General features: G+C 33.0%; 1 protein-coding gene across 1 annotated transcript; it reads left to right on the forward strand.

Annotated features, from left to right (window-relative positions):
* Window positions 1–550: 550 nt before the first annotated feature.
* Window positions 551–24,850, forward strand: LOC143244815 (chymotrypsin A-like). Its single transcript, XM_076490171.1, has 9 exons — window positions 551–708; window positions 1,252–1,421; window positions 8,676–8,907; window positions 17,047–17,160; window positions 17,738–17,951; window positions 20,559–20,691; window positions 21,177–21,342; window positions 22,278–22,420; window positions 22,933–24,850. The coding sequence occupies exons 1-9, from the start codon at window positions 627–629 to the stop codon at window positions 23,110–23,112; spliced, it is 1,434 nt and encodes a 477-aa protein (XP_076346286.1). The 5' UTR covers window positions 551–626; the 3' UTR covers window positions 23,113–24,850.
* The last annotated feature ends 527 nt before the right edge of the window (window positions 24,851–25,377 follow it).

Consider the following 25,377-nt stretch of genomic DNA (forward strand, 5'->3'; position numbering starts at 1 on the left):
AAACAGAGGATCTTCAACCACAGAGTACATACGTAAAGAAACGCAATGTTGTAATAAGGCTACCGTAACTTTGGAACATCGTGAAATTAATTTATTAGGTGTCAAAGCTTCCTTTGTGTACACTGGCATTAACTGAAATAAAATACATAATTTTACTCATTCAAAGCATTTTAGAAGTATTATTACTTTTATTGCCTCTATATTAATTTTTTTCGTAGAGCTATTTGTTTAAGGAAAACAGTTACATACTTTTGTATTACATGTATTACATCCGTGATCTTAATTTGTCGATATGTGTGTCGAGTATACGTCCAACACTCACCACGATAATTCATCTGAATCTAAACTGAAACTGATTACAGTATCTTTTAGGACAAAACATCAATAAAAGAGCTTGGAAGTAATACGTCGATAACAAAATATTTCGCAAAGTCAACGGACATAAGATTTAACAATGCATTATTATATGATAACAGTATCACAGTAGATCACGCGATGTCCAACACACATACCTTTTTCAAAACAAAACAAAAAGATAATGGTTTCAAATAAACGCCCATTATGATAACTGCAGATTTTCGTTAAACAGTGTAGAAAAAGTGTCTGAACATAGTAATAGATACACAATGTCTTCTAACTTCAAACTACAACGGCAATTAATAAACTCATTTACTTTAAGTTTTATCCTGAGCATTATATCTGTAAAAGGTAAGAACCATTAAACATTTACGGAAAATTCAAATCAGGATATCATAATCCTATCAGTTTGGTTTTTCGAAAGAGTTTGGTATTAATGGTTTTTCTTCAAAAGTGAAAAGAAAGAATAATAATGCTTCCATGCCTAAGAAATGTATGTCAAAAGTGTGAATTATCAATTTTTTATTACTCGCCTTTTCAAAATATCGTATACTGTTTTCATTTTCTGAATTTTTTTAGGCTTGGCTGAAAGTTAGAATTTGCAAATACGTTTGGTATGTCAAACTTGTCTTCGTTCTCATTAGAGGTCTAAAATCATTCAAATGCACTTACTAAGAAGAGTTACAGAATACCGGTTTTGAGTGGATCTCTTGCTATCATGTTAGGCTTCATATTATTTCTGCATTCTAAATAGGATACTGTAGTGAAAAGAACTCTATTAAAGGTAAATTTTAAATCTATAACATTGTCAATTATAGAATATGCCAAGTTTAAAGTTAAGGAGTTTCATTTTTCACTCCACTACCAGACTAATATTAATTATCTTTATTTCAGCATCATCTTTAGACATAGAACGAGTAAATAGCACAGTTGCATGTGGACCCACTAGACCTTTACTTGTTGATGAGCCTCTCGGCTTAGTGACCTCCCCCAACTTTAATAATTTTCATTTCTATAATTCGAACTTAAACTGCACGTGGAGACTTATTGCTCCAAAAGAACAAGTAGGTATTTGTTTAAAAATGTACTTATATGATAGTATTTTACGCAAAACATTTAACTGAGTTCGAATGAAAACGTAGTATTTCTAAAAGAACAGTATAAATAATTAATACTCTAAAGAAAATCTTAAGTGAGCTACAAATATTTTAATATTTTTAACTATATAAATATAAAATGTTTTAGAAAATTTAAATAAACGAAAGCAAAAAGTAGTATTGCTATTGCAATAGTTCGAGAAACCTAGAATATCGTCAAATATTTCTCCAAGGATACTAGATAAGCATAAATGTAATTCACTGATATATAGACGTACTTTGGTGAAAGAACAAATAAAAACACCAATGTATAAAAAGTAAGCTAATTAATCTACAGCTTACTGAATCGACTTTTTAAATATGCAATATTCATATATACTTTTCACTCTCTTAATTTTGTGATCGAAATGTATTATCAAAAATGTAATATTAGTCAAAGAAATGATGTTCTATTAATGTTAAATTCAAACTGATTACAAGAATACAGATAACTCTTAATAAATTCCTTGATCTGCTTTAAAACAATTAAGGATACACCATGTAAAAACAAAAATAGTAGCTTCAAAGATTTTCTTAATGACAAATGAGCTATGTTTTTTATTTTATGTTAAAAATATGAATATCTCAGTTCTACAGCATTTTGGTCAAATGACTTATTAATATTGTAGAACATGCAATATTTTTTGATATTTGAAACTTTATTCATACGGGAGGCTAATGGTCAGGAAACAAAACAACAAACGTGAAATAAAAGAATAGCTGATGACAAAAGCGTTCAGAATACTGACGAGATTAATCTTGACAGTGATAACAAGTTAACCAGTCAAATGTCAAGAGTGTTGACGAGTTATGTACCTGAATGGTAAGAAACAATTGTTTTTAAGGCACTCGACTCGTAACCTGAGGATCGCGAGCTCGAATCCCCGTCATACCAAACATATTCACCCTTTCAGCCTTGGGGGTGTTATAATGTACGCTCATTTCCACTATTCGTTGATAGAAGAGTAGCCCAAGAATTGGCGGTGGGTGGTGATGACTAGCTGCCTTCTCTCAATTCTTACACTGCTAAATTAGGGACGGCTAGCACAGATAGCTCTCGTGTAGCTTTGCGCGAAATTCAAAACAAACAAACAATTGTTTTGATAGTCAACGACGTGACAGGCTCTTTAGATAAACGGATTTATTTCGGTCTTCTCGACAACCTATTGAGTGAAACAATTTATCTGGGCTACACGCCAGTCAACAGCAACTAAAAGACTACTTGGACAGAGGATAAGCTAACAGTAAAAGCTGCAACAACAAGAACAAAAAAAAAAAAATAAAACGTCAAGCTTGACCTCGTTGGCGAAGCTGCGAGACGTAACGGCCAGGACGCCGATGCAAACTAACAACGAAAACGATGAAATGGCGTCGAATGCAGAATTTTTGTTTGTTTTTTGGAATTTCGCACAAAGCTACTCGAGGGCTATCTGTGCTAGCCGTCCCTAATTTAGCAGTGTAAGACTAGAGGGAAGGCAGCTAGTCATCACCACCCACCGCCAACTCTTGGGCTACTCTTTTACCAACGATTGACCGTCACATTATACGCCCCCACGGCTGGGAGGGCGAGCATGTTTAGCGCGACTCGGGCGCGAACCCGCGACCCTCGGATTACGAGTCGCACGCCTTACGAGCTTGGCCATGCCAGGCCATACAATCGAATGCAGAAAAGCAAGACCTGTGTTCAACAGCAACAAAAAGTAATTCTAGTTACGTAGGTGGTTTAAAATCAATTACTAAGCTAGACTTAAATGATATAAGCACCACTCCATTAATGTTGCTTTGTAATGAAGCTAAAAAGCAACTAAGTACTGTAGAAAAAGAAAGAAATATTAGAAAAAAAACATAAAACTATGAGAAAAATTATAAAATTATCTAACTCAACAGAAAATTCAGAAAATAAAGAAGAATTGGAGGATACAACAAATATCCACCAAAGAAATTAATAGTCAAACTAACCCAAAAACAACCGTGGATGTTGATATAGCAATAAGTAATGAAGCAGGAACAAATGCTACGGAAAACACTGAACAGAGCATTGAAAATGATGGATTCTAATTAACTAGCGGCAGAAATCAAACGCTGTAAGTCGAGCCTGTCTATCACCACCGTTAAACGTTTACCCCGGGGTGGTGTCCTTGTCCGAGGTCAAAAGGCAGCTGACCTAAATAAATTGCTTAAGAAGTGGCCCGGAGACGCTTTTAAACCAGGCAAGATTATAATGCACCTACCTGGAAATAAACCACAGCCAAAATCTGTAGTCATTCGTGGGGTCCATTATTCAATCACCACTGACGACACAAAAAAGGAATTAATCGAACAAAATATTCCACACACACACGTAAAACGCATTATATCTAAAATAACGCAAAAACCAACAAACCTTGTAAGAGTTGACACTGAACACAGTTACAACACTTTAATCTCAATCAATAGTAGAATTATACTTTGGTATCAAAAATACCAAGTAGAGCAAACAAAAACTCCGCCAATTGTAGTAACACAATGCTTCAATTGTCAGAGATATGGTCATGTTTCAGCAACATGTCAAGCAACACTGAGGTGTTGCGGATGTGGTGGGGAACATAACACATCACAGTGCAAAAAAGAAGAAGAAAAACCGAAATGTTGTAATTGTAGACAATAACATACAGCAAACTATAAAGGCTGTGAAAAATATAAACAAATAAAACAAGGAATTTACGAAATAAAAAATACACCATTAACAGATAACGAAACAACAGATAACAATACACAGCAAACAAAACCAACTCTGAAACAAGACAAAACAACGTATGCACAAACACTTAAAAAAGCTATTACACAAATACCAAAACTAAACACACAGCGAAAACCAACAGAAGCGATAAACAACAGCACTGAGATAAAACAGAACAATACCCATACTCCAAAACCACAAGACAACGATAACTCTACCAAAAAAAATAAACACTAATAACAAAATAAACTTATTTATAAATATAATTACAAATTTCACAACAGACGTTTTAGCCGAATACACAAAACCAACACAAACAATAAATTGCTTTGAACTATTTATAAACAGCAAAAAAAAACAACACATAATACCTTACATCCCACAATTATTAACAACACCAACGGAATACCTGCTTTCAACTTAATTTCACTGTTGTATATATCAACATCCAAGATGCACTGGCTTCCAAGAAATATGAGATCGAAAAACCTAATTCAACAAACTAACCCAGAAATTGTAATATTAAGTGAAACCCTATTATACAAAACCAGCAGATTTAAAATACCGTGTAATATAACTATTAGAAAAGACAGATTAAATAAACAGAATAGAAACAGAGGAATGTTGCTGCTATACAAAACAAATCTTTCAGTTTCAGAAATACAAATCAGCAGCAATAACGAAAATATAATTATAGATATCCTGTTAAGTAATTGTTCAATAGTCACAATAGCAGGAATTTATTGTTCACCCACAAAACAAATAGATTTAAACTTAATAAACGACATATTTTCCCATAACCATAATACCATTTTAATAAGAGATCTAAACAGCAAACTTATTAATTTTGGCTGTAATTCAACAAATGCTAATGGAAGGCTACTCCTACAATTTATAGATGAACATATAATGAATAACGATACGCCTACGCATACTACGTATGCCACTAATACTAGTAACATACTAGACGTATGCCTAAGCTCGTATAACATAAGCCAAAAGCTAATAAAATGTCAAGTGCGAAAAGATGTAGACAGCGACCATTTACCTATATGGTGTGTCTTCGATCTCATCCCCCATAAAAATACTGTACATAGAAAAGAAAAATTTGATTACAAGAAATCAAATTGGAAAGAATACCAAAAACAATTGGACCGTCGACTGCCAAACAAAATTATAACAAGAGCTAAAAATAAAATAGATATTGATAACTACTGTCAAATAATTACGAAATGCCTACAAACCGCAGCAAATCAGACAATACCAAAACAACAACATGAAACCAAAAATAACACATGGAAACCACATAAACAACTGTTAACACTAATCAAGCACAGACGACAATTGAGAAGACAACACATGAAGACAAGAGACAGCGAATTAAAAACACAAATAAATAGAATAAGACACCAAATCAGAGCAGAAATTAAATTATTAAAACAAGAAAAGTGGGACGATTTCTGCATCAAACTTATTGAATAAACAGATCTGAAACAATTTTGGACACACCTAAAAAGACTAACAAATGAAGATACAACAATGAGAAAATACCCGCCATTAGAGCACAATAATACCACAGCATATACAAATAAAGAAAAAAACCGAAATATTCAAATAACAACTTGAAAACACGTTTAAAACAAACAACGACCCAGACATGAACACACACTTCTATAATAAAGTAAATAACCTTATAATGAACAACAGTGAATTATACAAACCACTCTTCCCAGTGGACTTAAATAACTATCAAACCAACAACACAAACGACTACACAAACACAATGCTTACAAACACAATTTCAGCACCAGAACTCATAAAAGCAATAACGAACACATGAATGGAGAACTACTCCAGACTGCTACATCAGCAAAATTCTTAGGACTTACGTTTGACTCCAAACTTACGTGGGTAAACCACATAAATAATATTAGAACAAAAATTTGGCGAAGAACAAACTATGCTAGGAATCTAACTGGCAAAAACAGTGGAGCTACGGCAGACAACATAAAAAATATATAAAACATACATTATACCCGTCATTGACTATGCAGCCCCTGCGTGGACAAATGCAAGCAAAAAACTACTTCAAATAAAACTACATACAATACAAAATACATTATTCACAACAGTTTATAAAGTACCCAGAACAACATCGCCTGAATTTATGCATAAATACGCACACATGCTTTGATTGTTTGTTTTTGAATTTAGCAGAAAGCTACTCGAGGGCTATCTGTGCTAGCCGTCCCTAATTTAGCAGTGTAAGACTAGAGGGAAGGCAGCTAGTCATCCCCACCCATCGCCAACTCTTAAGCTACTCTTTTACCAAAGAATAGTGGGATTCACCGTCACTTTATAACGCCCCCACGGCTGAAAGGGCGAGCATGTTTGGCGCTACGGGGATGCGAACCCACGACCCTTAGATTACGAGTCGCACGCCTTAACACGCTTGGCCATGTCGGGCCCGCACACATGGAAACAATAGCAGATAAACTCCTACATGGTACAATAAACTATTTTGACAAAAGTTGGAGAAAAAATGAAGTAGTGAGCGAACATGACAGGTATTGTTTACATGATGATGATAGACCTAAACACCTTTCCCCAGTGAATATATATTTTCTAAATAAATAAAATAAAAGACCACCTATTAACTAGACTCCACATTATATAAGAGATCAACTACAAAACATTGAAAGGGTTTTTATGTAAACGTTTTATAGTTAATACCAAACCAATGAAAGTGCAAATAATCAATGGAAGTATAAGAGAAATGATTTATTTGCACCAAGTGTATGTATAAATTGTGCATGGACATTGCCCTGAAAGGGGCCTGAGTAAGTGCGGGTTACTCTGGCTCTCGTGTACCATATATAAATACGCTTGACAGTTGTAAAACCAAAATTTAAAGGAAAGAGTAAGAGGTTAACAAAACCTGACCCTCCTGGGTAGATAAACATCAATACCCAAATACCCATACAGAGAAAGAAATGGACAACGAGTTCAGCTGAGTGTTTCTTGTCTATATATTTGAAAAAGTAATAATCCAAATTAATTTGGTGAGAAGCAAATATTTTAATGGACGACCAGATCTACTGAAGCATTCTGTGCTCCTATATTTGACGTGATAACAACTTAAGTTTGTCAACTAAACTAGTTAATAAAGTAAATATACAAATAATTATTGATGCATGTATCCTGGCAACTGATACGACATTTGCTTAGATAGTAGTCAAAATATATCTATATAATTAAAGATAAATGCATACTGAAAATTAACACGTTTTATGTACAAACATTGTATAGGTACATGTCGAGACTATTAACTGACGTCAAACAGTTAGCAAGGTGTGCGACATTATGGTTTCACTTGAGTTGCAGAAAACACAAGAGGATTGTGTTCAAATGTTTGATGATATCAAGATGTCCTGTGAAGTAACGAGATAGTTTTCAAAAAGTTGACAGATGTATACTCAGATGGCGTTTAGAGATAACTTATTAAATAACTAAATAAGAGAAACTAAATAGTTGCGATTTTTGTAAATATTGCTTCCTTTGAAATATTGAAAACTCGCATTATGATTTATTTTGTTTGCAATGAGACATTTACTCCAATACTGCTGTTTGATCGTTTTAATAAATTTTATGCCAACCAGTAGTACATTAGTTATTCATGTGAAACGCAGTAAAGAATCGATAAACAAAGACATCATAATTTGCGTGCAAGAAATGGTAAAATAATTAAAAGAGATATTACGATCGTGTTATACTCACATTTTATATCCATTTCTTATCTATGTTATCTACACTGTACCTATATTCCTATGAGAAGTTGACTCACACAATGTAAACATAACGAACTGTATTTTATTACTGGTAAGCAATATCACATATAGAAATAAGTCTATCGTTTCTATTTTATTAGATTACTTCTCGCGTCTTTGTCGGCTTTTCAAACTATTTTTCACATCTGACTTGTTCTTATTGTTTTTCACCTTTTTACTTTCTTTTATCGAACTCACGTTCTTAAACCATTTTCCCCAACCCACGACGAATTACTTTCTTTGCTTAGGACTTTGCATAACCATAAGTAATGCTGTAATCTTCATGGAGACTAAAACTTAATATGGTGACTACTGTACTCAATCACGTCAGGCCTTTTTTTCATTCACTTAGAATATTGTAATCTCTAATTCCTTAGAGATTGTCCAGAAATCAACCATTACACCACTCACTGCAATTACTTTATGCTAACTATGAATACTCTAGCTCTCCAATTTCTCAGAGATTGATCAAAAATTGGTCGCTTTCTTACAACCATATTCTCGTTTTATACATTTATCCGACGTACTTTACACTTCATTTCTCAATAAGATAGGAAACGAATCTGTTGAAGTTAACTAAAATAATTTTCTAAAATTTGTAATGAAATCTGAACTTTCAGTTATTATATTATTTAGATAATCAAGCTTCGAATCCTGGACTTTGATCTAGCATATTATTGTGAAGAGGCAGCGCTAGACATATACGAAGGAGAAAATGAAAGGGGTGATCTGATTGGTCATTTTTGTGGATATAAAGTCCCACGTCAAATCCTATCAAGAGGAAGCAGTCTGTACATGACGTTCTTCACCACTGACAAACCACGCAATACTGGCTTTAGGATTTATTTTGAGCATTCGCCTACTATAGGCAAGTGGATTTAACCTTAATACTTCCACATGAAATACTACATTTTTATTGAGGCCTGTGTATTCTACAAAAAGAATTTAAAAATCTGCAAATAGGGATCATAGAAAGGTAAGAAAACAAGGCTGGAGATACTATAGATATTACTTATTCAAACTACAAACCCTTATTTTAGATCCTTGTTACCTAAAATTACATTTGGTGGAGTCAAAATAGGTTTTTTTATAATTAATAGTAAAGGAGGCACTTCACCACCCATAGAATCTGTCTCACGCTAATTGGCTGCCTGAAGACAGAATGGAGAATGGGACATATCATCAGGAGATGTATTGTTAGTCTGCCACAACAAGAAACCTCAACGTTAAAAGTTGCCCCTAGATGACGCGTCTGTAGGGACGCGTTCCTAGGTCAACATATGTCGATAATGTTATACGTTGTCACCAAAAGCGTGTAATTAGCGGTGCGTTGCTAACCCGCCACAATAGTTGGCAATGATGTAATAGTTTGAATTTATAGTACCACAAAGTAAAGAAGCTTCTTCTATGCAGCCTTGACTCATACAATACATGTCTCACCCTGTCGATAATTAATCTTTAATTAATTAAATAAATCGTCATATTACAGGATGCTTTAACCAAGTTAATTAAATTAATTATAATTAATTCATTAAATAATTTCTAACTGTGTGTGTATGTTTTATAGCAAAGCCACATCGGGCTATCTGCTGAGTCCACCGAGGGAAATCCAACTCCTGATTTTAGTGTTGTAAATCCATAGACTTACCGCTGTACCAGCGGGGGACCATTTCTAACTAAATCATTGTAAAAATATTCTTACCTCTAATTCACTTATAATCAAATCGTCATAAAAAGACTTTCAGTACTAATTCAATTATACATTTATACTTAATTCATCCTAAAAAAAGACAATACAATAATTACAACTTATTGTTTAAAGGTTTTCAGTACTAATTCGTTAATACGTTTATTAATGAAACCAATTCTTGAAAAAAACAACGCTAAGCACTAATTCGTTTATAATTAATTAATCTTAAAAAAGATGACATAATAATTAAACTTTTTTTCAGACAGGTGAATAAATATTTTCAGTACTAAATACTAAGATGTTACAATTTCTATCGAGCACGGCATGGCCAAGCGTGTTAAGGCGTGCGACTCGTAATCTGAGGGTCGCGGGTTTGCATCCCCGTCGCGCCAAACATGCTCGCCCTTTCAGCCATGGGGGCGTTATAATGTGATGGTCAATCTCACTATTTGTTGTTAAAAGTGTAGTCCAAGAGTTGGCGGTGGGTGGTGATGACTAGCTACCTTCCCTCTAGTCTTACACTGCTAAATTAGGGACGGCTAGCACAGATAGCTTTGTGTGAAATTCAAAACAAACAAACAATTCCTATCCTTAAAGGACTATATCTCACTCATCCTGAAGCATACAATACATAACTATATATTTAAATTGTCCCAGAAAGGGTGATTTCATGTATTAATTAAAACTTATACGTTTATTACAGTGACATTATTTAACAATTTCATTGTCAATAAAACGTTTATTAGGTAATAATTTACATTTTTATTAGTTTATAATAGAATATTTTACACATAGTGGTCGAGATTTTCACCTGTCAAAACTATTATTTTAATGATTGCTGTACGCATGTTATCAATACGTAGATTGAATTATGCTCAAACTACTATTTTGTATATTTTAACATCTGTTCTAATTCAGTTTGCTACAACTAAATATAATAAATGAACGACTTGCTGTTTATCTTTTCATGTTCTTTATAACTATTGAACACCTTCGAACGCAAACAACTTTTGTGAAAATATGGAAAACATAACTTCTTTCAGTGTTCTGTAGGAAACTTACTGTTTCGCTTTCACAAATCATACGTATTTAACGAATGATCGTCCTACAACTAAATATAATAAGTGAATGACAAACTGATTATTATTATTATTTAAACGATCAGAACTTAAAGACAATCAATAAATTGCATGATCATACATGTGGCTTTTTGTTTTTATATTTTTTGTTTTGAATGTTTTGAAAAGCTACACCAGCATTGCACCGATCATCCTTAATTTAGCAGTGTAAGACTAGAGGGAAGGTAGCTAGTTATCACCATCCATAGCCTACTCTAATTGACTGACAAATTATAATGCTCCGACAGTTGATGTTAAACATATAAACAGTTATTGTGTCAACTCATGATCAAGTGTAAAGCTTTCTTCTACAGCTCCCTAGAGATATTGAGGTCACTAACCATTAACATACATTTATACAACATACAACCATTTACCATACCAACACTGAGTCACTGAAGAACATTGACCGTCTTCATTAAGCAGTATAGAAAAATCATCGAATTAGAATTATCAAATCTTGATATTGTTTATCTTTTCTTCACAAAACAAAGATAATCTGGATACACACTTTTAAGAATTAAAAAAGTTACCAAGTGTTCCCACACATAGAGTACACAAACCCACAATGGAAATAATGACATAATTATCGTCTACACTTCAAGCAACCTAAGAAAAGTTGATGGTCACAGTACAAAGTGTTTGATATTCAAGGTCACTGGACATCTTGGTAAAGAAACTATACAAAATTACAAAAGGCATACGATTATAATGACCAAGTCTGTTTTGTAGTAACTGGCTATCTAGTCCAGGAGCCATAAAGTATAAACCAAGTGATTAAAGTTTTTGGTAATATGAATTATAACTTCAATGTTTGTCACATATTATTACACATACCAAATGTGTGTCACTATAATTGTTATACAAAATTAAAAATAAACTTTATATAAGATTAATATTCACTTTTCAGATCACCAAATGCATTCAATTGGACCGTAGTTACAACTTTTATCTTTGAAAATCAAATCTACCTTGCACTTTACTTACTGCTTACAATTTGACCTTCAGTATGCAAGTAAAGTGTCGCACATAATCAAACATTATATATTATTACAATCATAATTAATGAATTTATACTAAGAGTTACTTTTATGATTACTTCATTAATTAGTTATAATTGAGTTAATTAAATAGTGTTGAGCATCCTTTTCAAAAAGAATTAATTAACTGATGTTGTGTTAAGCATCCTTTTAATTAGTCAAATTTTAATTATCGACATAATGAAACATATATTGTATGAGTCATGGCTGCCTAGAAACACAGCCTTTACTTTGTGACATTACAAATTCAACACTATGACATCATGACCATCTAGCATGGCAGCCAAGCAACACACCCCTGCTTACTTGCCCCAAGACTACAATTTTGACAATATGTCGGCTTAGCAACGCATCTCTAACGACGCGCTTCCTGGTAGCAAAACTTGGAACCATGAACTCGTCATCTTTGATGACATTAATTTCTCCCTCTGAGGCAGCCACTCAGCATGAAGCAGCATTCTTTTGGCATTTAAGTACCAAAATGAGGGCTTGTAGTTTGAATAAGTAATGTCTATAGTATATTTCCAAATGTTATTTCTTTCCTTTCTTACTATCCCTATTTTCAGGTTTTTGAGTTTACAATTTTTTTTTTTTTATTTTGTTTGCTGGCTTTTTTGTGCTCAACTATGGACAAAGGACTACTTGATTTGATAACTAACTTTATGCATTGTAATGGTAACAAACACAGCTATTAGATACCTGATATGGTCATGATGATTTGCTGCAGCTAATGGTTATTTGATCACATTAGTTGGAGTTGTAAAATATAAATCTCCTTTTGGAGATTGTCATGGAAGTTTGTTTGAGAATAGAAAGCACTTATAGATTATGTGTAATTAAGTTATTTGTATATAATGCATAACAATGAGCCAATATATGCCTAGAGCAAGTCACAGTCTCCACTAATAGCATATAAAATTTTACCAGTAGAAAATCAGCTTTTTCAAATAAAATACATACGACTAGAACATTGCTTGAAATAAAGGTTAGTGTTTTTTAAGTAGCTATCTTACAAATGTGTGTAGTAAAATTTAATATTATGCATATTAGTTTTTTAGTATTTTACTTCATACTTAATAGAGAGAATAGCTCCCTGAAGACACCAATTGTATAGTGTACACAGCATCGAATATATACACGTTACAGACATCTAATGTTCATCTGTTATTGGCTGGTAATTTATCGTTCACACTGTGCCTAAGCTTTTTAAAAGAACATCAGATATTTGTAAGAAAGCTAACTTAAAGGATAATGAACACTGTTTACACTCGAATTATGATGTTTTTTATATGCAAAAACGGCTCGTTTGGGTTGAGAAAATATTTTACATAGAAGAGCGAACAACGTTTCGACCTTCTTCGGTCATCGTCAGGTTCACAAAGAAAGAGGTAACTGACCGGAAGCTTACCACATGTTTGAATGGGGTTGTGTAACTGTGTGTCGAAATGTAGAGGGCGGTATTAGATGTTTGAATATATAATTTTATTTATATTAATATAGGTATAAAGGCGTTCCTTTATATTGGTTTATTTTGGGTTTACGTTGTTGTATAAGTAAGGCTTCTTTAATTTTGCGTTTGTTTGTTTCTTTATTTAGTATTTGAGTGTTTTCTGTGGTTATGTTGTGTTTATTTGACTTGCAGTGTTCGAAAACGTGTGAAGTTGACTTTTTTATGTTCTTTGAATCTGGTTTCCATTTTTCTACTTGTTTCTCCAATATAGAAGTCGTTGCAGTTATCACATTGTATTTTATAAATAATGTTGGTGTGGTGTTTGTCAGTGTAGTTTTTACATAGTATAGACCTTAGTTTTGTGCCGGGTTTTTGAATAAATTTGGTATTAATTGGAATGTCATATTTTGTTACTAATTTTTGCCAAATGTTGGTTATTTGTTTGCTGATGTCAGGAATATATGGTATACAGCAGTATATGGTTTCGTGGTTTTTTTATTCGTGAGCTGTATTTACTTTAGTTGGTTGATTTTGCTTTCTGTCTGGGTGTGTGCGTATAATGTTTTCTACGGTTTGTGGAGGAAATCTATTGATGTTGATGAAGTATTGTTTTATTTTGTCTAATTCATCGTTAATTTTATCTGGTGAGCATAGTTTTATGGCTGTGTTTATTTGGTTTCTTAGTATGTTGAGTTTTTGTTTTTGTTTCATGTGCTGAGTCCCAAGGAATGTATAATTCAGTATGGGTGATTTTTCGGTGGATTTCTGTTTTGAATTGTGTGTCAGTTCTTGTAATTTTGAGGTTAAGAAATGATATTTGATTGCTTTCTTCCTGTTTACATGTGAAGTTAATGTTGGGATGTATAGAGTTAATGTGATTGAAAAATTAAGTATGTGTGCTGTAGATTTGAATCCCGCAACCGTGTCATCTACATATCTGTACCAGTCTTGTGGTGGATGTAATGCTGTGTTAATTGCTTGTGTTTCAACTTGTGTCATAAAAATATTGGCTAGAACTGGTGATACTGGGTTGCCCATGCTTAGGCCATTTGTTTGTATATAGTTTTGGTTGTTGAACATGAAGTTTGTCTTTATCGTGGTGAATTCTATGAGGGTTGCTAACTGGTTACTGGGAATTTCTATAGTTGGGTTAGGGTCTCGGATATAGAGTTCTAAGGCTATCTTGCAGGTTTCAGTGGTTGGAACTTCTGTAAAGAGGGATATAACATCGAAACTGGCCATTAAGGCTTTATGATTAAGTTGATTTAGATTAGACTTGAAATTAAAAGAGTCTTTGATGAATGAGCTGGCTGATGTTACATATTTGGAGAATGCCCATGCTATGTATTTACCAAGATTGTAATTAAACGATTGATGTTTTTTGTAGATTATGGGTGCAATATACTAAGCTACTTTTGTTGTAGACTGGAAAGAGAATATTAATAGGAAGAAAAATTATAAATGGGCCATTTTGAAAGGATATTTTTTCTTGTAAGTCTAATGTTTATGCGTTGTTTTTCTTACATTTTTATACGTATACAATATTAACAATCAATAGTTGTCGAAGTAGGAATGGGCAGAATAATGACCACATCCAACTTGATGTTTTACTATTTCGAAAACCACCAGATGTTGTAATGTTATTTTGTCCATTCCTCTCTTGTTTCTTTACCATAAGAAACTCTTGTCTTAAGCTAGAATTGCTTGTTCAAAACACAAATGTATAGAACTGCAACCTATATTTTAAAAGGCTAAATCAGAGTTTGAGCCTAGATCTCCATAGTTCACGATTTTTATCTAGCTGGTACAGCTGCAAATTGATCACGTAATATATGTGCATAAACAATCGCGCGATCAAACATGATATGAGGGTAGGGTGTTACTTAGCAAACTTACAGAGCATGCTCATAATAATAAAATATGGCTACTAGTGTATTGTTAGATCATTATTTGTGTTGCAAGAAGGTTATTGTTATTACTTGTTATCATTAAAGCTGTGAGTATAAACCAAGAAAAAATGCTTTTAGCTAATGTAGCTTACTTCAATCTCATGCAATTACATTTGAATAAGATGAAAACAGGAGAGAGTTATGCCTTTTCAACAACGTTAGTTAGTCAGCCAGATTGACAAATTTGTGTCTTTGTGTCATTTCTGTTTTTACTTTAACGACTTTCTCAAGTGCCTCTGTGGCTTGTTACTTTATACTTGGTTGTTTACTACTCAACATTGTGTGTAAAGTGCTTGTAAAGTTTTGTTTACATGATGCTTGCAGTGTATGAAATCTTAATTTGTATTGCACATATGGCCCACAGTTATGATAAGTAATAAATATAGATTATTGTTAGTTTCCTATACTATCACGTTAACTGCCTGACAGGTAACAGGTAACCTTTAATGTTAGAGAATTATGATTCAGCGTGTCTGCTTGTTAGTAGACACTGTTCACTTAGTATAAAAGATCCTCAGATACGAATGAAACGTTTTCACCCGCCCCTTATAATATTTTCTTGTGTGAAACTGAATGCGCCTGAAAAGTCACTGACTCAAGGAAAACTGTGAGATTTGGCGGGATTCAGATCCGTACGTCCATTCCTCTGAATTTCTCATGATACGTAAAAGTCTAGTGGCAATCGGTTCAACAGCTTGCCAGTTTTAAGCTTACACTTACACAAATATACAGAAACTTGTCAAGTAATGATTTAGATAACGTGTTTTAACAAGACTTTTCTGTAAACATAATTATTTTATAGAAGTCGAAGGAAGTTAATTAAAATAAACTTCTAAACCTTTATAAACAGCTCATTGATACAAAAATAACCTGAAATGCTTTATTTAACATTTATGTTAACAAAGCTGCTTTAACTTGACTTATAGTTGCTAGTTGTTTGTTTATTAGTCCTTGTTTGTTGCAGTAAATATTCTAAAGTATTTTAAGTTGTTTAACTTTTGTAACTAAGGAATTAAATTATCAAAACATCATCTATAATTTTTGTTTTATGATTTTAATAAATATAACTTTTGACCGTTTATCAGTTTTTACGTTAAAGTATTATTTGTAAACATTCTTTAGGTGTTTAGTACTTGGTATTTTATACGATGCTTTAGTTAATTGTTCATGTTAAAGGTCCTTAAGGCTCACACATAGTTATCATAATTTATAATGAAACATGGACGGTTACCAGTTAACAGCATCCTCAGTATCTACTGTACTCTTAGTGATGTCGGTTGTGATAGTTATAGTACATCCACAGATTAAAATACACAATTTTTCAGCAGTATATCGATCCACATTTTTGGAATTCTAACTAGGTAATCTCTGTTTTACCTTCTACTTAATTTTAAAAATATCACAGTTAGTTGAAATAAAATCATTCCATAATTCGAAATTAATATATTTAGACCTTGTAAAATCTTAGTTTTTAATTCATAAATTTTTGGTATTGTTATTTTAGAGCAAAGTTACACAATAAGTTACCTGTCTTTCGTTCATCAGGGGGAATGGAACTTAAATTTTGGCGTTTAAGTTTGTGAACTTACTTATTATCCACTGGGAACCATTGTTTAACTAAGAACTAAGACAAGAATTAATAAAGACATTAAAAGTATTAAGTTCAAGCATCTTATTGTTCTTTTTACATTAGCATGTTTTCCTATATAACTTGATTATTGTGGTGTATAAAAATATATATTACTTTCTATCACTTCAAGCTTACTGCAAGCGCGGAGAATTGCAGTGTCGGCATCAGACTAAATGTGTCACAACTGATCTTGTATGTGATGGTGTTGATGACTGTGGAGATGGCACCGATGAAGAGCGGTGTGGTAGGCTTGTTATAAATAATTTAAATCCCAACATTCGTTCATTTTTAAACTTAGAGAACTTTAATGTTAGACATGTTTTATAATTGGTGATTTTTCTTCTATTTAATTAGAACTTTAAATCGCATTTTTTATAAAGTAACAATAACGTATTGTAAAGAACAAAACAGAGAAAAACCAGAAGAGTGATATGTAGTTTTAGTTTCCTTTAGTATTGTTATACACGTTTTGTTACCAAAATGTTGGTTTCTGGTTGATTTAGTGCATCGTGCCATTAACCTTGTTAAGTACATGTTATACTTAGTTCTGTGGACGTTAAAAACGATCTATGAAAATGTATCTCGGGACGGCTATTATGGGTATTAACACTTTTACCAAAATAAAGCAGGGAACAACGTTTCGACCTTCTTATGTCATCTTCAAGGTCCGGAGATATATTTTTACTTCAAATAGGTTTCTCGTCATCACAATCTATGAGAGTGAAGTGAATTTACTCTCTAAAAAATTTTAATGTTGTTTTTATAGTAGTATTTATTGTGATATTGAAATAATCTAATAAAAATAATTGTAATATTTTTAGAGGTCCCAGTGGATCTCAACTTGCCTTGTGGTAATCCCCAGATACCTCCAGTACTGGGAAATAACAGAATCGTTGGTGGAAGAGATGCGATCCCTGGGAGTTGGCCTTGGCAGGTGTCGCTAAGAGTACGTGACTTAGAACCGTATAGTCACCAATGTGGGGGTTCTTTGATTAACAGACAATGGGTAGTCACGGCAGCACATTGTTTCAGAACGTAAGAAGTAAAAGTAATATAATTGTTTATTATGAAAAAACGAAGCTTAACTATATGTTTTTTTTTTTTTTTAATCTAGGTTATGTGTGAGAGTAGATTTAATCTTGTGATAGTTTTTACTTTATCGGCTATGTTGTATGTAAAGGATAAGATGAATGTTTGCCTTTAGTGCAAGACCCGATCTTCTTCTTAACATAACTGAACTTCATTTTCTTTACTAATAAATATGGTATTTCCTCGCGACATAATGGTGTCGATATATTAACATGTTATTACTTTAGTATTTCATACGACCCTCTAGATGTTTAACTTCCACGAGGACTGTATCCTGCAACCGCAGTAATGTCCCTGGAAACATTTTCGTGTCAGTATCTGAATCATCTTTGAAGTGTTAAATCAGGACGAAAGTAAAATGCCCGAATGTTTGTAGATACTTAACAGACGTATGTTTAATTCAACGAGACAGCATACTTTTACTGCTCGTACGGCTTTTGACAGTTGGTCTTCTGTTTTGGGAGACCTTCTGAACATGGTTCTTGCTAATGAAACCAGAACAATTATATTAGTAGCTTTGTGTCCTGAGAATAGTATCAACAGCTACAAATCATACATAGTTCTACGTTTAGCGTCACGTGTTTATAACATTATGTTAATTTATGTTATGTTACATATATCAACTACAGCGACAGTTGTAAATCATAAATAAATGCCGCTATTCCCATCACAAAAGGAAAATATTATCTATGTTTGTTCTCAAAATATCATACTTTTATCTCATTACAAAACATTGCTATCCAGTTTTAGTTAATTAGGCCTGGCATGGCCGAGCGCGTAAGGCGTGCGACTCGTAATCCGAGGGTCGCGGGTTCGTGCCTGTGTCGCGCTAAACATGCTCGCTCTCCCAGCCGTGGGGGCGTTATAACGTGACGGTCAATCCCACTATTCGTTGGTACAAGAGTAGCCCAAGAGTTGGCGGTGGGTGGTGATAACTAGCTGCCTTCCCTCTAGTCTTATACTTCTAAATTAGGGACAGCTAGTATGGATAGCCCTTGATTGGCTTTGTGCGAAATTCAAAAACAAACAAACAAACAAACTTTTAGTTAATTAAAACATTTTTGCCTAGTGTCTGAAGTGGGAATAAAGAGAAAACGATACGGTTTGCGAAATGTTTGTAACAGAGTACAATACTTCATGTTTTTCATGTCATTCTTTGCTCATTATTATAAACTTAAGTAAAATGTAAAAAGCTAAGCTAGAAACGTATTTGGTTAGATAAGGGAAAATAATAATAATAATAAAATTATTCATGAAGTATACTCGCGAGCAATTTGTGCTTCACTAATTCGATATGGTAATGTGAACTACATGTTTATTGAGTGATTTACAACTTATGTGGCAAAATTATTAGCTAGTCAGGTTCAAGGGACACTAAAATTAAAATACTAAGTATAAATAGATGTTTACCAGTTACCACACAGGAACATCTACAAAAGTTTTAATATTTATCAAAACGAGACCCAAAACTCTAGCGCTTTCGAATAGTTGAGTATTCTTCTTCAGGAATTAGTGTAGGACACATAAACAGTTTCAAGATACTAAAACCACTGTAGGCCTATGTTATTTCTACACTTCTTCATCTCAAACGAATATACGTATTTGTTGTCTTATTTGAATTTAAAGCACAAAAACTATTTAATCCTAACGTGACTTCCCTTTGTTCAAACTCCAATAAATTGAAATAATTCAAGATCTTTAAACATTTGTGACATTTATCACATTTTGAATTATGTATAATCCTTTAAAAAATTTCAGTACTCTGATAACGATATTCAACTTATAATCTTATTGTCAAAAAGAAAAAAAAAGTTGTACCACTGACTAGGTAATGTTGGACTACGTCCTATCACGCTCCATCTGACACCTTCAGCGTAGTTACTATTTTAAAACATTTTATCATAAAGCTGCCATATCCAAAGTACCTCCCTTCTTCTTGATGCTTTTCATAATCTATTTAATGTATGAGGACAAGTGTTTCCCAGGATCCTTTTAAACTGTCTGATCACACAAAAATCCATAAGCGTTGCATCCAGCACCTTGATTGATATCTCTTTATATGGATACCATAAATATTTATTTCATTCTCTAGCTGCTTGAGGTATGTGATGGTCGAAGGAGAGGTGTAATTGGAAACTTTAATTGTGTGAAGACATATCATATTTATCTTATTTCCAGACAAATATCTTTCTTGTTTATGTTGTGGACTACACTAACGGCTTTTGTCACTGGTGTTTGTGTTTGTAGATTTTCAACTGTTAAAAGATACTGTACTTTGCTTACGATTCCCTTCCCCAAAGTGATGAGTTGTCGGTGGCATCACATTATTTACGTGTAAAATGTAATTTTGATACATGTCATTCCACCACGACGTTACATCGACTGCGTTTGCAACGTGACTTGTTGATTTGCATGGTTAACATTGTTTTATCATAAAATGTATTCAAATATCGGTAAAACATGGTTGAAAAGGATCACTATGTAGTTTCTATTACAGATTAAAGTGAAATAGTTAATAAAATAAATTAGTTTTAAATTTAATTTCTCATTTAGTTTTAGAGACACCAAACAATGGCGAGTTCATATTGGAAAGTTTAGGAAGCTTTTAAAAGATGACACAGAAGAAATTCGCTACATTGAAACCATTATACCTCATCCTGAGTATAAAGGGTTCGAACCCTGGAAGGTAAAAACATTTTTGCCTCATATAAATTAAATTACGGCAGTTATTTCAATCTGTGTTAAGTAGCTATAACTTTCAGCAAACCACATTACACCTTTGTACTCGTTGTGCAATTGGTTAAAACATCTTTTGGACTCGTTTCAAAATTCACTATATACATTTTTTGTGGGAAGATTTTTCCTGAAGAACGTTACATTTTGTAATATATTAATATTTCATTTTCTCAAAATAAAAAGTACTACCTCACATCAAGCTATAAAGCTCATATTATGTTGATAGCATGTAACGTTTTTCCATGGACCAAAACATAATTCGTCAGTAGAGAAACTGATATGGGGCAAATTATTCATTCACCAAATTTAGGAAGTTTGAAAATTTTGATCATCACTATTGTCTATTTTATTTTAAGTTACACAGCAAAATAGGAAATAATACAAGGTGCTTTCAACATAACGTGTAGAAACTACCAGTTTTATTCTATCTTTTAGCCTTCTGTCTCTTGGTTACGACAAAAGGAAAATGACATCGCACTTGTTAGGCTCAATGCTCCTGTGACATTAAATAGTTATGTTCATCCTGTGTGCCTTCCGGATAAAGATTTTATAGTTGAAACAGGAACAATCTGTCACGTAACTGGTTGGGGAGAGACTGGAGGTAAAGTCACGTACTATTAATGTTGCTGGAATTAATTATTAATTCATCATTTTACGTCAGAATGATTTAAAAATCGTAATTATGTAGAGTTTAATAAGGTTATAGTCAAATTTAATTTTCAGTTTTCAAATAACATAGTATTTTTACTGTCATAATAATATGACATTTAAAGGATCACAACACAACAGTAGCATATCTTGGCCAGTGACTTTGGTTTATTGCACTTAAATATATTGAATAACAGTAATCAAAACATACAAAAATATATTCAAAATTGTAATAAAAATGAATAACTAAACATAAATTATCATTAAGCATACTCAATAATACTCAGTTAGCACCATCTGACAGTTACTACCCTACAGCAATCATGAGCGATATACTTTCAAGGTGTTTAACGTATGCTGATAGGCTGAATTGTCTTATCAGTACCATTCACCAGAAACGACGCAATCAACGATAGCTATATCTCGCGTAAAAAAAAAAAAATTTGTATCACTGCATTTTTTTTTTTAAACCGCTAGTAATGGATGACATTCAAATATTTTTATTTTGACTAAAACACTATTTTTAATTCTCCCAAAGCTTGTTTATCGCTGGTAAACACAGTAACCCTGAAAATACGCCACGGTAAAAAGCTATTTTACAGATTAAACATTTGTATATACAGAGAAAGCTGTTATAAACTTCCTCGGCACTTCCGAACTTCAACGATAATTTATGGTGAACATATAAATGCAATCTCGGAGAAAACTAATCTACTGTTACCATCAGTTTTCACTAGAGGGCGATACCTTACATATTGATAAGAACTCTTACATAAATGACGTCCTGCATTTTGGGATGGCTCGATAATCAACATGGCTACACTGTGTCAGACGGTATTTATCAAATGTTTGTCAAAATAATTTAAATTTTTATTATTCGCGTTCTAGGTACAGGATTCGACTTAGTTCTCAAACAGGCAGCTGTTCCTGTCGTGACCAATGCACAATGTCAGGACTGGTACCCCTACTACCAAATAGGAAAAGACATGATCTGTGCTGGGTACAGTGCAGGAGGGCATGACTCCTGTCAGGTATGGCCTTATCTACCTGGTATTATACGTCTTTTTAAACTTATTTTCTTTATTTATCCACCAGGCTTGTTAAATATCTCTTTTTCGGTCTTTTTGCTTCTTTATATATTTTTTGTTTTTCTTTATATTTTTGTTAGTGTGTTTCTCTTGTTCTTATTGATCCTTTTATATATACATATATAATGGCTTTCTGTGCTTTCTGATCTTTCCTATACTGTGTTTCTATTAAGATTATCCCAGCAATACCAATTCATACGAGTTTCCCTGAAATGTTCTTATTTGTTTATCAACCATTTCTTGCTTGGATAATATTACATGAAGAATGTGCATATTCCGCAATTAATGTATAAAAGAGTTGTACTTCATTTAATGACGCTTCATTTTGCTTTTTCAAAAGTATATTGGTAGTTGCAAAGTTATTTAACATACTATTATTGATCAAGTCATGTATTGTGTTTGCTAATGTATTTTACAAAGAACTAGCGTTATTATTTCACTTTTCCCATCTGTAGGGTGACAGTGGTGGACCTCTAGTTCTTAAGGTTGACGGTAGATGGCAAGCTGTGGGAATTGTGTCAACAGGTGGAGTGTGTGCTTACAAAGAACAGCCAGGAATTTACACAAAGGTGGCGACATATGTTGAATGGATGAATCAAACAGTAACAGAGGATCTGAAAATGTTATATCTATAAATTGTTAAATATTTCATCTATAATACTTCAAGTTTTTAAAAATTTTGATATTTAACGATCCTAATGTATCAGAATAAATATTATCGGTACTCAAATTACGTTATTAATACGTGAATTCGATGCTTTTATTATTTATTGCGACTTGTTTTAACTTTTATATGTTTTTAGCCTAAGCACTTCTTTGGCTTCAAATTATCTGTATTGCATGACTCGTTATAAGTTAAAATCCCTAATATTTATCTCAGTTTCCCGCACCCCAATGGCACAGCAGTATGTATACAGACTTACACCACTAGAATCCGAGTTTCGATCCGCGTAGTGGGCGGAGAACAGATAGAGCATTGTGTTGCTTTGTGCTTAATTTCAAACAAACAGAATAAATTGTCCACTATACTGAAAAGTAAAAAAAATATTAATACAATAGCCGGTCCCATAGGCTTTAATGTGTAAAAAATTACTTATCTGAAGTTGAAAATAAAAGTGTATGTTTTCGATAACTGGTGCGATTGTAAAAACAGTTATATTTAACAAGGCTTCTATCCATTCTATTTATGAAAAAGGTTGTTTGATATAAAATTAATAGAATTTCTTTCTGAAATACGCTATAACTAATTTTTTATTCTTTACAGCAGAGCATAATGCTACTGATGAAGAATTATGCTGGAACTTTGGCATTTAGTTTTGATAAATGTTTGTGAAATAGTATTGAATTGAAACATTATGTTTTCTGACATTAATTTGTAAAAGAAAGGGTGATTATTACTTTTGCAGCTCAATTCTGTTATCGGATTGGTAGATGTAGATTGTCTCGATTACGATTATCACTTATTCTAACCGAAATATTTGTTGAAAAGAAAATCATGGAAAAAAAGGTGAAAACAATGAAAAACTGAGAGATGATTTTATGCCAATTAATTCCATAAATAATGCAAGCTAACATAAACGAGAAATAAGAACAATATATGACTTGGTATCCATTAACTAAATAAGTAATACCAGACATTATAAAAGGAATTGTAATGTGACTTGGTGTATCCCCCTTAGTGGCACAACGTTAGATACAGGGTTTCGATACCCATGGTGGGCAGAGCACAGATAGCCCATTGTGTTACTTTGAGCTTAACTTCAAAAGAAATAAACAAAGATTTGGTGTACCTTAATTCAATAAGTAATAAGAAGCGTCCGAAAAGAAGTTATAACAATACATGACTTGGGAAACATTAACTCAGTAAATAATAAGAAACATCGTACATGAAATAATAGCAATATATGTTTTAGTGTACATTAACTCAATCAATAATACGAGATTATCAAAACGTTATTACAGCACTGCTGTTGAAACAGGTCCTGCTTAAGATGAAATTAATGGACCTTTGGCACAAAATAAGTGAAATTCTATTTCACTGTATGATATATATAAACTTATCTAACTTTCTATCAAAGAGCAAACTGACCTAGACTGCTTCTCCTTTCTTAAAATCCCACGAGTCATTATAAATCTTTAACAAGAGAGTTCTTTTATGTAGCTCACGGTATTTTTTTGTATTAGTAGTTTTACTTTCTACAGAGTTAATAACTATGTAGTCATCAAGCAAATGCACAGTGTGCAAAAAAGAAAGAGAGATGTTTCATAATTTAAGGCCCAAAGAGTCCAATATTTCAAAAAAGTTAATTTACCTGATAGGAAACCTTATAAAATTGTCAAGAGATTTGTAATAAAAAGACATAACATAAAGAACAATATCAAATCTTGGCCCTTTTTACTGAATGTTGGTTTTGTGTTATATTCATTTTTGTCTTTCTGAGAAAATAAAATAAGTTTCAAAATCTCAGAATAGTAAGGCCACCAAGAAAACAGACTAACACAGATCGTTTCTCCTTTTCTACACGAAAGATGCAAGACAATAATAATAAAAACAACTGAACAGAGAAAAGCCCGACTCGAGACCAACGAACCCATCAAACAGCTAATCGAGATAAATATTCAGAAGAAGAAAGGCAATCAGTGCTTAAAGAGGGTGTTAAGTAGTTCACCGTTAATGGGAGGCAGATGAAAACAGTCATTATTGAATATTTTCTGTCAGAAGTGTGAATTACGTTCGTTATATGAGACTCCTCGGTCCTGGAGGTTAGCTGATGCAGCTCAGTTACCAGTAATGGTAGTAGAGTGGCCACAAATTGTTTTTAATTATGGCTCCATCATCAACTATGCATTTCATGCATTGGTAGCATGAATATTATCTGTAAACTGTCTAAGGCGAAAAA

The sequence above is a fragment of the Tachypleus tridentatus genome, chromosome 2, assembly GCF_004210375.1.
Source record: "Tachypleus tridentatus isolate NWPU-2018 chromosome 2, ASM421037v1, whole genome shotgun sequence".
Lineage (NCBI taxonomy): Eukaryota > Metazoa > Arthropoda > Merostomata > Xiphosura > Limulidae > Tachypleus > Tachypleus tridentatus.